The sequence below is a fragment of the Hoplias malabaricus genome, chromosome 14 (assembly GCF_029633855.1).
Source record: "Hoplias malabaricus isolate fHopMal1 chromosome 14, fHopMal1.hap1, whole genome shotgun sequence".
In the NCBI taxonomy this organism is placed as follows: domain Eukaryota; kingdom Metazoa; phylum Chordata; class Actinopteri; order Characiformes; family Erythrinidae; genus Hoplias; species Hoplias malabaricus.
In genome coordinates, this window is record NC_089813.1 from 17,430,976 (window position 1) to 17,445,127 (window position 14,152).

Consider the following 14,152-nt stretch of genomic DNA (forward strand, 5'->3'; position numbering starts at 1 on the left):
CTACAGAATTTCTCTTTAAAATATAATTCTGCCTTTAATGGCTCTCTTATTCCTGTTTACGCTAAATAACCTGTCATTGTTTTACTTGTGAGTAGGCACTCTCACTCTCTAATGGCCTTTCACACACCCACACACATGGGAATACACCAACATCACGTTCAATAATCTTCTGTTCAGATAGGCCCTCTCTCCACTCAAGCAGGATTGGCTGTTTTCATATCTTATGGAAGCTCCGCTCAAACCTCTGTAAGCAAGTTTTTAATCCAAAAAAATTACATACATGCGTGGCATGGTGGCACAGCAGATAGTGTCGCAGTCAAACAGCTCCAGGGTCCTGGAGTTGTGTGTCCTGCTCCGGGTGACTCTCTGTGAGGAGTTTGGTGTGTTCTCTCTGTGTCCGTGTGGGTTTCCTCCAAGTACTCCGTTTTCCTCCCACCATCCAAAAACACGTTGGCAAGTGGATTGGCGACTCTAAAGTGTTCCTAGGTGGCCGTCTGTGAGTGAATGTGAGCGTGTGTTTTGCCCTACAAAGGACTGGCACCCCCTTTAGGATGTGTTCCTGCCTTGCACCCAGTGATTCCGGGTAGGCTTGCCACAAAACATTTGCTAGCTCTCTGGTCTGTCTGTGCAATGAAATTAATTCCGGTGTTTATTCAAAGCCCTGGCTTAGTTAATGGGAAAGAAACAACAATGGCTCGGTCCAGAATTGCTCAGGCTTTCTCTCTGTGTTGCTGGCTGAGCCTCGGCCAAGAAACAGAATCTGGAGGCATGTAAACGTGTTGAGTATGATGTTTTATTCCTAGTCCATATGTGGGTAATATTGACTTATTTTTGCTGTTTCAAATTACTTCATTTAAATGTGGAATAGACGCTGACTGCTAACTTTCCATGAAAGTAAATACACGCCGAAAATGCTACAAAACTAAACAGCTCAAGTTACAAAAGAGATACTCTGGTAGTTAAACAGTGAATAAAAACCACAATTTAACCACAAACAATAGTATATGTTGCCTTTAAGAATATTATACAAATGTTCTAAACAATGTTTAGATGTTTGTTTGTTTGAAATAATTTTGCTGATACTGTCCCTTAAAAGACATAGGTTAAATATACATAATTATAATGAAAACATTAGATATTTTGACTAGACTAAATTGCAAATCAGTGATTTTCTCCTGTGACCCTTCTTCACGTTACCAGTCATTTTACTGACACAGTGGCCTGGATGTATCAGTGCTTTTGTACTAAACTTACATATTCAACCCAAACGTATGTTGAATTCTCTTTTTATTTGTGCCTACAAAGCAATATCACAAATTATAGTTCATGTGAGCTATATTTTCTATAAATATATGTAAGAAGTAGAAACACATTTATTTGTATAGCTTTCTGTATTTTCATGGTGAAAATAACAAATTGTTTTAACTATAATAAATTTTGCAGTATAATTTTTCAGAGAAGCAGGTGTCAATCCAGAACAACCACAGCATTGTAACCTCAGAGATAAGCAGGTCATCTAGAGGTCAGTAAGTCAAGCAAGTGCCACTCATTTTGACTGCGAATCTCTGCCTGGTGGAGGTGCTGCTGTGAAGGATTTGCCGATAAGGCCTGTTCTGACATGGACAAAATGGACGACCACTCCCACTAACACCTGTGATGGCAGATGAGGAGCAGATAAGAACGAAGATATACTGCAGTGTGTTCAGACCCGGCTTTCTGCCCAGAGCCATGCCTCATGAACCACAGCTCTGCTGCTGTGGCTGGAGCTCTAATGCTGGCCTCTAGGCCTCTACCCACAGAGGAATCTCTGATGAAGATAGCTATATTACGTTATGGAGTATTAGGGAGCAAAGCCAAGAGCTTGCAGCTCCTCCAGTCTGTAACACACACAGCCCCATACCTCAAAGATTATGAAATATTTCTCTTATGTTCTTACTGAATTTAAGTAAAACAAAAGTAGTATTTCCAGGTGGTCTCACTTCCTCAGTAGGCTCACCCGTTTATCTGATGATCAGACAATGTTCCTTAGAACTGTGTGGTCAAACACTCCCCGGGCCTCGGGTATGGCTGCCCATTGCTCTGGGTGTGTTCACAGCACTAGTGCATTATGTGTGTGTACTAGTGTGTGTGTATGTTTATTGCAACTGGTGAAATGCGGAAGACACATTTCGTTGTACAATGACAAATAATTGCACATTACCATTAATGCTATCATTATCATTCAAAAGTTTCACATATTCCATTGCAGCTTTGGTGGTAAACAAATGAGTTCCATACCTAGAGATCATTAATTCATTAACTCATGTTTAAAAGCATCTACACTGAACAATCACGGGAATAGGAACACCTACCTTGTATCCAAGATAGTACCCCTGGGGTGTTTAACCGAGTGGACAGTGAGTGGACACAGTTTTTATAAACTCTAGCAGCACGGCTGTCTGATCCACTCCTACCAGCGCAACACACACTAACATGACTAACCAAATCATAGCTGCTCTGTGGTGGCCCTGTGGGGGTTTTGACCATTGAACAGCAGGGTGAAAAGGGGATAAGAACGTATGCAGAAAAACGTGGGCTACAGCCTGTAGTTGTAGAACTACAAAGAGCTCCTGTATGGCAAGTGAAGCTGATAAAATGAGTGTAGACACATGTAAGATGTTCCTAATCCAGATGGTCCTTCGATGTAAGCCACCGTTTTTTTTTTCTTAAATGTACAGTTATTCCTCTACAAGCGAATGCACTCAGTTCTACAAAATCAAATTGCTTTCAAGTCCAACAAACTTAGCCTGTGTGTCCAGTATTGTGGCTGCCTAAGGCATATATCTAGCACTGTACGATAATAGACATTGGGCTGGTTTTGAGAGGCGAGTCAAAACGAGTTACTTACTGGAGGAAGAGTAAGAGGAGGTGGTAGTGGGAAATGGTGGAGATTGGTCATCAGACGGAGACGACAGGTAAGATGCAACGGCTGATTGTAAATGGTACTGGTTCAAGTTCATGACAAGACTCACATTTATCCACCTGCATAGTGGCTCCGTGCTTTTCGTCATTCATGAGACGGTAACAATGCGCTTCCAAATGAACGGCTCTTATTTCAACAAATTTACAACAAAAAGACATGTTGCAAGTTGAAATGTCATATGTAGAGCACTGACTGTACTTTGTTTCCTAGTTAAACAGGCCATTTGGGAGAAACGAAATAGGGGCGGGACCTGATTTTATCCATTCCCAATTTGATTGGATTAGCTTGTTATTGGTTTATATAAGTTTCCGTGACAGTTTTTCCATGCCAAAAAAAGAATAAATAAATAAATAAGTAGTAAAATATATTTAGAGAACATAGATGATAGTATACTCACTGAGGTCACTTGAATTAAAAAAAAAAGATCCTTGTATATTCGGTTAGTATTACTGAGCTGAGACAAAAATTAGGTTGTCAAGTTGGCTCTATTTCGAGCACCTTTTAAAATGTATTTATTGTAAACACCAGACAAGCACTTTTTAACCACATTTACAGTTTTTCAGTGGTTTGTGAGAACACTGAAAACTGAAAAGTTTTCTAAAATCTGGAGGAAATGCAATGACCTCACCATCAGAAACAGCTAGTGGGAGATGTACCTAAAGTGATTCCTTTGTTCTGATATTAAAATGTGCAACATATCTAGAACTATGCTGAGAAATGTCATGATTTATGTATATTAATTCAATCATTCATTGTCTGTAAATGCTTATCAAGTTCAGGGGGGGTTCAGGTGGGTCTGGTGCCTACCCGGAGACACTAGGCGCAAAGTTGGAACACACCCTGGCAGTCCTTCGCAGGGTGACACACATTCACACCTATGGACACTTTTGAATAGGCTCAAACCCACAAAACCAGGATGCTGGAGCTGTGTGACATGCTCTATGATTTAAGTACTGTCTGTTAATTTAGAGGGATTAACAACTGAGCAATTGCAAAACCTATTCCAAGGAAACATTTTTTTTCTTTGTGATCTTTCATTCATTCATTCATTTTCTGTAACCGCTTATCCAATTCAGGGTCGTAGTGGGTCCGGAGCCTACCCGGAATCACTGGGCTCAAGGCAGGAACAACCTGGAGGGGGTGCCAGTTCTTCACAGGGTGACACACACTCACACGTTCACTTACACACTTTTGAGTAGGCTCAAACCCACAAAACCAGTATGCTGATTTATGTTCTGACTCACTAAACACAATATTAATTCTAACAGAAAACAGATACATTAGAGCAACTTTTCTGGTTGGTTTTTGAATATGTGTATTAGGTCTACATCTAACATGTACACTCATAATGTGTATTTTGTAGACAGCAGATTGCAAAGTTGATGGCAAATCTTCCCAAATCTAATAATGTATTATCAATTCTAGGGATGCACCAGTCACATTCTGGTGCTTTTCCACATTAAGTGGTGCAGCAGTTATGTTCTTGTGCCTCTGTTCTATAATGATGCAGCAGTTACATTAAAAAAAGAAGGATTAGTAAGGGTTTAAATCTGTAGGACCTGTCATTGATTCTTCAGGCCTTTTCCCTTCTGCATGAATGCATTGTACAGATCTGGCAAAACAGTAGAATATACTGTATTTAACATGGCTTATATATAATTTCATACTGTTTTACTACATTTGTTAGAACTGTTGTATACAGCAAATGAACACTAGGTTGCATATTAATTCTTTAATATTAATATCATGATGTTCTGATAAAGACTAATATTCTAGTGCTTAATTATTCACTTGGAGAAAATTATTTGACCATAAATGAAGTTCGAAATCAGGAGAAACAGAGTTTATTTATCGTACCAACAAACTTTGGTAATTTAGCAGTCTTCACATTTGTAAATGCATGTTTGACAATGTTCAGGGCTTGTAACAAATAAATAGCACACTTTTGCTGATGTACATTGTAGCTGGAAAAGGGGGATATATTTTTATAATTAAATGACGTACAAGTGAACTATGAAAATGCTTTTAACTGCTTGGCATGGTTTTCTCCTTTTTAAATAAAGCTTTCAGTTTGTTTTTTAAGTACCTTCAAGAGCATGTTTTAGTTAAATAAATAGAATGATCTCCATTTGAACATGCACAACTGATTTGTTCGGGAAACATATATTTACACAAGGAGAGCTCTCGCTGTCCATCTCTAACCATCTTTCAAACTAGAAACGTACTGGAGCACATACACACATGGAGAGAACTGACTACACACATACATACACACACACACACACACACACGCACTCATACATTTGAACTCTCTTCCTCTCCCACACGCACGCACAAAGCAAATACACTTACACTATACATTCCTCCTTCTTCTACCATGTCTAAATCCACTTTCAAAGCTAAACCTATTAAAGTGATAAAAATGCAATGCTGAACATAATGAAAAGAGAAAATATGAGAGTCCAAACATCACATATTAACATCTCAAAACACAAGATTTTTTTGTTTTTTCATCTATTTTCTAAAGGTTTTTGTCTTTTTCCAAATGTCATGTTCTCAAAGAGAAGGCTCATGCATTGTGAGATCTGTGTCTTGATCTTCAGCCTTCCTTGGCAGGACGCTGTGGACTGAGGTTTGTGGCTTCAGTGGCTTTCAACTGTACATCGATACTCATTTCTTTTGTCCATACGTGTATGTCGAAGAGCTGAGTGCTACTTTCGGTGAAAGTCATGTACAAACAATCTACATATAGCTAGAAAAAGTCTGTCAGCTTCAGAAAACCGGCTGTCCTGAGCTGCGTTTTTCACTACTGAGTAAAGAGGACTTCTTGTCTTCAAGTTCTACACGTTTCTTATATTTTGGGCCTGGCTTTGGCCTTTCGTCCATGAGGAGTTGTTTTCTTAAGCTTTGCTGGGAGTTCTTGGTTCTGAGGCATTTGCAGAAGGGAGCAGCGAGTTGCTGCTACTGAACCTGCTTGTTCTCAGCCTCGTCCATGTTGGTTTTCATGAAGCAAAATAAGAGCTCTGCATGGAGTAGAGTCGGTCAATGGGGTTTCCCACGCGCGCCTGCAGGGAGCCTGCATCAGAAGAAGCCATGAAGCAGTCACTGAGGCTGGTCAAAGAAGTGTCACTGTCGATATCGTGGAATATGGAGTCGTTTCCTGAGGAAAGAAGAGGAAGATATGAAGCAGATGTGCCTGCGTTTAGTACTGACTGATATTCACTGATCATTATTCACTCTTTACCACTTAAAGGAAGGCTAAGTAGGATTTGGTATTTTTGCTACAGTTGCAGAGTGTAATTCACTTTTAAAGCACTGTTTTGAAAACAAGAAGGTTGGAAATGTTACATAATGCAGTTTCTGCTGTGCTGAACACATATTAGCAAGGACAGAGGCTCTATTCTCACTATTACAGGTCAGTGAAGCATCACAATGATTTTGAAGCCGTAATTTTAAGGTTAATTTATTGCTTAGGGTTCCTTTAAAAAACATTGGGAAATGGAGCCATGTTTATACAACATATTGGCTGGCAGACGGGATACCTCTGAGTGTTTTAAAATTTCCAAGACTGGAAACTTGAATAGAATATCTTTATTATAAAGTGAAGACATTCTTTCTCTAATCTCAGGTCCCCATTCTGAAACATCAATGATTTATTCTCAATATAAGAATGTGACTCCCACATTTTTTACATGCATTTCTCTGACTAAAAAGCAGCAAAACAATGCATTTGAGATGCCAGTCAAACATTTTAAAACAAAAGGGACCCTGCCAAACGTTTGAGCTAATAGCAAATGTTTGCTTCTCTGCTAATCTCCTGCTCAGTCATGTTCCTTGTGGGCACAGTTAGGTTTAATACTCAGCCCCGTCTTTAATGACACCATTACACAAGACAGTGACAGGTTGATGGGCTATGGTTTTTTAATGAGCTGGCAATGCTGCCTATTTCCTGTTGTTTCACCATAAACCTTGAGCTGGAGTGTGATGAAACTGGGGATTGGGGCCTTGCCATTAAAGGGAATGGATGACAAGCCTTTGGGGGACTCTTCATTGCCTGTCTGTGACCAAACAATCAACACAAGCAATAGTTAAACATGGAGTTAATATATCAATACTATTGAAAGCATTGTCCAAAAGAGGTTTACAGGAACTGTTTTTTCATCTGAATTATTGTCCATATAGACACAAACATGAACACCACTGCTTTAAAAACGGTATACATTCTACAAGAGCTCAGCACTGATTATTGATGTTTTGTGACTGGACCTTTATACACTTTCCCAGGGTGATTAGACTGTCACCCATCTTGGTTAACCATTGTTGTGTTTCCATGTTCCACCACAGATCATCTTCTGACTTTTCATATACTAGCCAATGAACACTGTCACAAAGCATAACAGAGTATGCCATCAAACCTCATGCACAGGCGGAGGGAATAGAGCAGATGATTGTTGGTGTGGGAATTGGAGAAGAAGGGAGTTGGGTGGGGAATGTGCAACATATTGGATTCATTTACTTGGAAAACTTCAAAATAAACTGGTGAGCCTGCAAATGCATTCGTGTCATCCTTATGTGTTGCATTTTGGGAAGTGGGCGGAGGAGGTGGGGTGGGGGGGGGTGTTGGTATGGTGGTGTAGCAATGTTTTGTGAAAGCTGGCGCTGTGGTCCAAACAAATGCCCGAGTGTTGGGTTATGTAGGAGTGTGGGAGTGCCCCTGGGGGTCTGCTCACCATAAGGGTTCATGTGGTCGCCGGGCATTTGAGGAGGGGTGAGACCCTGTTGGAACGGGTCGGCAGTGTAGCCGTTCTCCATGGCAACCATCTGCTGCTGGGCAGGAGCCAGCGGTGTATAGGAGTTCATCATGCTTTCCATCCTATTGGACATCACCTCTGGAAGAAAAAAGTGGGGGAATGTTACAAGAAGTTCAGAATGGCAAATTCATTTATGCTGGAGGGGAAATAAAAAGATTGAGACTGATTATCAAGATGTATCTTTTCCTGAGACACATGACCAGTTAGGTAACTGTAGAAAATATAAAACATACTAGTCCCTTATTGGAGGGGTAGTGGATTTTTACTAAAATAATATACAACAGTATCTCGCCACAAAATCAAAAAGATCTTGAATCAAGAAATGCCAAACAAACAAGAAACATGCTTTTCCTAGATCTGGACAAGACCAACCTCATGGAGCAATTCTCCATGAGTCATTCTCGGAGCTGAGGGCTAGGAATGACTCTTGTGGCTTTCAGACTAGAGCCCACCATCTCAGCCCTCTACTTTAGAGTGGTGAGCTCTTGCTAGGACGTCTGACATTCATTTCTTAAAGGGTCCCACAAGTTTCCATTACATCGCCACAGATTCTGATGCAAAAGCATAGGATGTTGAAAGTTGACTGCTTTAAAATGGCAACATACATGTAACATTTGTGCTTATTTGAATGATCATGTCGTGGACAGGCAAAAACACCATGGCCGTTCACACAGTGGTTAAGTGTGGTGTTTTTGATGAGTGGTGTGTTATAGATAATGTGCTTCCTTAGTCGTTATATTAAAGGTAATGCACGTTTTTATTCTAATAGCACCGATCTAGAAAGCCAAATGTCATTTATGATATCATGCCTGACCAAGTTATAACTCTGGGTCTCCTCCAGTGACACATTCCAACTCGATTCAGTGATCAATGACATCAGTGCCTCTACACTCAGCTGCCTCAGTATTCCCTAAAGAGGGGTCCAATTTCAATAGACGTAACTTGTCTGGGACCACCGGGTCAGCTCACCCACGCCTGACTGTCTCTGGTGAGCACCATTACCAGTCCATCTTCCTCCTAGTCTCTGTGAAAACATTTCTACTGGACGAAGACATGGGTTCATGACCAATAAGAGATCCCTATCTACCTAAACGACATGAATTATCCAATCAGAGTGACAGAGAGGCTACAGCACATAGCAGGAGGCCACGGAACTGCTGACCCACATGCTATCTGTCAGACTTTGGAAAAGTGTACCTTTCAACTTGTGCAGTTGTGATGGCTCTACAGTCCTGGCTCTCAGAAGCAATCTAGGGCCTCCCCTTCCCTCCCGCCCCTCTTTCTCTCTGTGTCTCACCCTGTATTTTTTTTCTTTTTTTTTTTTTTTTTACAGCCGACTTCGTGAAAAAGCTTCATAACTGGATGCACCATGAGGATAGTGTAACATTGGTCTATAAAATAAAAGTATTATTACTCTTGGTTTATAGCTGAAGATGATTCAATGATCTCAGGATTATGACTTTCCAGCGGGGAAGGTACAAGAGGTTGTGCTCAGCAGTAAAATGTCAATATAAGCTTTGGGATTTCCCCAAAGTAAAGAGAGAAAGGACTGCTCTCGTGTAGTACAACAGAAAATGTGTGTTTCTAATCTTATCTCTCCGGGGAGCTTAAAAATAAATTTACGTTTGTGTTGATAGTGTTAATCACACTTTGCTTTAGGGTAAAACAAGTTGACCAACATGACAGCTATATTGGGATTTATAATTTCTAGGATTTTAGCCTCATGACACAACAATGCATACTTCAATTTTTGAGAATCGGCATTATCTCTAAAGTACAGACTTAGAGATGTAAAAGCCAAAGGAAGGATTGGATACTGAGCTGTCCAATAATACCAAGTGGATTTCTTGAAATAGTTTTCATCTTCAAAACATTAATAACAGTTCAAAAGAAGCACAGGAAGGCAGAGAGCAAAAGTGAGTGATGACACTTTTTTTTCCTCCAGCATAACAATAAATATTTTCACAGGAATTAGGGATCTGAGCTGTAGAGGAATAATTTGTCTCCCACCAAAGTGCTTGGAATAACACTCTTTAAACCCCCTTCAGTTTCCAAAGGGTCTGATCTTAAATCAACCAACAAGGGAGTCTTGCTTGGGTCTTTTCAACAAGACATTAACTTTTAAGTGATGGTTACTTGATATACACACTCTTTTAAACCTGATAATAAAAAATACAGTGCATTATACCACAAAATATATTTTGCACTGAACTGGGTGAACAAGGACTTTTGACCTAAAATGTGCTGCAGAGACAACATGTGGACAATGAGATGTGTAACAGATCTTTAACTACCGGAGCAGTCAGTGTGTGGGTCAGGGATAGAGAATAGGTTGGTTTCTATGCTTGGCTGCATGGCAATATGAGATAGCAGCCTGTCAAATGAGGGGATGCAGGGAGGAGAGAGAGAGAGAGACAGAGAGAGAGAGATGGGTTGACAGGTGGATGTAGAGGAAATTTCAATGTGCTTGTGCTGTAAATTAAGACCTCATCCTCCATACATACGCCTACATATGTTTTATTCTGTTTGTACAACTTACAGAGGTCACCATCTGCTCTGTGTGACGAGAGGCATGGATGATCACAGAAGTGAGAACTCCAGGTTCTAGAGGGAACTGCTACGTTTGTGGGGTACTGCAGTGCTTTCTGGTTTGCTTACGTTAAGAAGCTCTGCATCTTTTAAGGTGGAACTACCACGCTGAATTACCACAGAAACTTGGTTGTAACATGAGTTTTATGGTTTTGTAGCATGCAGTTAGCGCTTACCTAAATGTAGAGTGGGTTCCTACCTAAATAATCTGAATCAGTGAAAATAAGTCAATATTACCCATCTAAGGAGCAGGAATAAAGCAGTATCCTCATTTGTTTTCATTGTTTTTCAACGTTTGGAGGGCTCTTTGCCCTTTTTCTGCCATGAGCTTAGAGGGAGGAAGCCTAACATGTCTGTCCACTTTACTTTTCTTTTAATCATTTTCCCACACCGGGGCTTCGTAAAAACACATTTCACCTTTTTCCAGTGTGCTAACAGACTGGAGAGCTAGCAAGGAAACGTCTTCTGAATCTTATCTAAAAAGTGTTTTTTGATTACATTCATGAACATATCCTTCACCAAGCACAGTAAAATGTTGCTGCGCCGACCTAAATTCATGGCGGTAGAAAGTCAATTTTAGATTGGGTTTCTGAGCAGAACTAAAGGAAACACTGTGCAAATTCAATACAAGTACTACATTTCCCAAATTGTTCCAGTGTCTTTCCACAAGCTTGAGTAAGCACTTTCAGCCAGAGCCCATATTCTGTTTTTGGCACAAAGTAATGACATTAGTAAATATCTAAGTCAGTAGTACAACAGATGAGCCAATTATAGGTCATAACGCTATATTTGTGTTTTAGCAACTTATAACCATATAAACTAATTATATAAAATAATACACCATTAAAGCATCTCTCACATTTAATTTTTCCCTATGTGTCTATATATATGTCATAGGAATGTGAATGCAGCTTTAGCAAATGGTGCAAAACTGAGAATATTACAGTTTCTGTTTTATTTGTCCAAATAACTGCACATAAAAAAAATGAATGCAGTTAATAATAAAAAAAATCTTATTTAAGGAATAAAATTAATTAAAAATCTGCCTTTTGGTAATACAATTTTTTTAAGTTTTATATTAGGACATTATACCTTGGCCCAGCCTTTGGGAGTTCTGTTGCTCCTGTTGCTGCTGCTGTCTTCGCGCCAACTTCTTCATCTGAAAAAACACGGATAAAAAGTCATGATCAGAAAAGTTCAGGACATTGCGATGAGATTCAATTCTAATTAAAAAAAAAGAGAGAAAAAAATGATGCTCCTTGTCGTTCACCTCTGCTTGAACTACATAGCCGTCTATCTGGACGCATTATATTATCCTGAGGCTTTTGAAGATAGCATCAGAGCTAGGAGGTGGGTTTCAGACACTAACGTAAGAATGGGATGGATGTGAGTGCATCGCTCTTTCCCTCGCGGGGAGGTTTCTGTGGAATGCGGCGAGAGGTTAAGCCTGAGGCAGATAGTGGCTGAGATTTGCTGTCTCTATCCCTGCTAGCACTCTCTCCCTTTTGGCAGAGTGTGAGGAGGGCTTTTGCTGTTAGCGCTGCGTTTGGAGGATTACTCACAGATTGCTGTGTTATCTGCTCCCTGACTGTACATCATAGGGTTCATGTGGGTAATACTGGCTGATGGATAGGCAGAGGGCACAGGGTGAGAACCTACCTTAGCTCTCTGGTTCTGGAACCACACTTGAACCACACGTACACTCAGGCCTGTCTCAGCAGCCAGGGTCTCTCGTACCTGGATATGAAGACATCAAAACAATAGCAAACCATGAATTTCTGCTACACCACTTCAAGCAATATTAAATTTTAGAAGCTGCAATTATTACCACTCAAGACAACAAATGATAACTTATAATGGCTCGCTTTACATATCTTTACATGTTAATCTGTTGAAAAATTCTAAATTGTATGATGATCTAAGCTTTAAAACCTTTCGCAAAGTTTGTAGAAAGAAAAATTGTTACTGTTTTACTTTTGTTAACTGTGTCCTAGTTACTATTTTGGAGATAAATGTATTTCATATATACTGCTGTTCGTCTGATGCTAATCATTTTTAGCATAATAATTAGCATAATGTTGTCATTTATCTTCCATCATCTTATTAACTGAAATAACATTTAAAATCCACTTGGCTTCACACTTGACTTAATTGTGAAATGAGATGTGCCGGTTTATCAGGTTCTAAAGTTCACCTTCCGGCAGGGTTTAGAGGACACTTCAAACGAGGCCTTGAAGGCACGTCGCTGCTGCGTGGTGAGGATGGTGCGGGGACGCTTGGGTCTCCTCGGGTCCTTCCCATCATCCCCCTTCCCCGGGCCTCCAGAGCACTTCTCCGGCTTGATATCCAGCTCCTCGTCCTCGCTCTTCTCTGGGGAGAGATCCGTCATTCACACGAGTCAGCACATTTTCTGAACTCTGCAACTTTTCAGACAGCATATTGATGAATAGATGTTTTTGTTCTTTTCAATTTCGGGCAATTCCGACACAGTGCATCCATAATGAAAAGAGACACATGTGGTTTTAATACTTTTGTTATCAATTTATTACCGAAAGAATAGGCCGCATCCACTGTAGCCCCAATTTGCAAAGCACTATGAAGTATGCACATCTGTCACCGGACTGGACGTTGTGTCATTTATAATTAATAGCACAAGGCATTGACCATTTTGCACTGAATAAATCTTTGATAAGAATCCTGCACATAACGGATGCTGTACTGTAGGGTGAATATGAACGTGGGACTTGTGCACATATGGGAAATTATGTCTAGATATGCGGGAAAGGCAGTGAAATAGTTATGAAAACCACAAAGGCTGTAGGTGACTAGTCGATAAACATGGCAGGGAACAAAGGGAGGCTTGTGAAAACAAAATACTATAAGAAACAAAAGACCAGCTTGTCAATACAAGACAGACAAGAGGGATAGAAAATTATTTTTAAAAAACCTATTCAACCTGCTTGGGAATCAAAGTTAAACTTTTTGACCTAACTTCACATGATGATAAAATCTTTCCCCCCAGTATGAGACCAGATATTCAATATCCCTGTTCACATTATGTCTTTTTAAACCAAAATTCTTATGACGTTCTTTCATCACAGGAACTAATCACAGCGTCTCAATTAGACTAGGATAATATGTGCGATCCTCGGGCGGTCAATCAAACCCTTCCAGTGTCATGGTAATCTCTCTCAGTAGGTCGTACTAATGTGCCATCTAAACGAAATGGCTCCTGGCTCTCCTACTGTAATTATAATAGCCAAGCGGGGGATTGGCTTTATTGTTCAGCGGAAGGAGGTTTCATCTAATAAGCCAAATCAGCTTATGTTTGATAGAATAATAATCGTAATTAGAAAACGGGCCAAACTCCATGACATGGCACGGTTCAAAAGTTAAAAACCCGAGTAATGGCTATGATCCCCGAGCGACACTTTCCCGAGATGAAGGGCTGCTGCAATTTGGTGCGAGCGGCCTCTGCAGCATCAGCAGGCGAGTGTCAATTAGGCTAGCAAACGCTTTGGCCCCTTAAAAGGATCACTGGGAGATGCAAATGTGTTCTATCCACTCTTGCCTTCTCTCATCTGCTTCCTCTCCGCCACTCTGCCTCTTCTCAATGTTTTTTGCCAGTTCATTGTGACTTCCTGTCAACTAGCGGATAACTTGAACCCCGAGTCCATGGGCAAGACTCCTATTGCTACATCCTCCTACCATTGTGACAAATGCCATAAATATAAAATGTGATTGTGCTTGGCCTCAATGTGGATTAGTAAATGAAAGGAGCCTCTCTCCC

General features: G+C 40.3%; 1 protein-coding gene across 2 annotated transcripts in view; it reads right to left on the minus strand.

Moving 5' to 3' along the window:
• Positions 1–4,848: 4,848 nt before the first annotated feature.
• The window catches only part of lmx1bb (LIM homeobox transcription factor 1, beta b), a 78,664-nt gene continuing 69,360 nt past the window's right edge, over positions 4,849–14,152 (minus strand). For both annotated transcript variants that reach the window (XM_066644572.1, XM_066644573.1), the window contains exons 5-9: positions 12,557–12,732; positions 12,022–12,099; positions 11,455–11,521; positions 7,693–7,851; positions 4,849–6,122 (exon numbers count right to left, since the gene is read on the minus strand). In XM_066644572.1, coding sequence (XP_066500669.1) covers positions 5,965–6,122; positions 7,693–7,851; positions 11,455–11,521; positions 12,022–12,099; positions 12,557–12,732 — 638 coding nt within the window. In that variant the 3' untranslated portion in view covers positions 4,849–5,964. The remainder of the gene's footprint in view (positions 6,123–7,692; positions 7,852–11,454; positions 11,522–12,021; positions 12,100–12,556; positions 12,733–14,152) is intronic.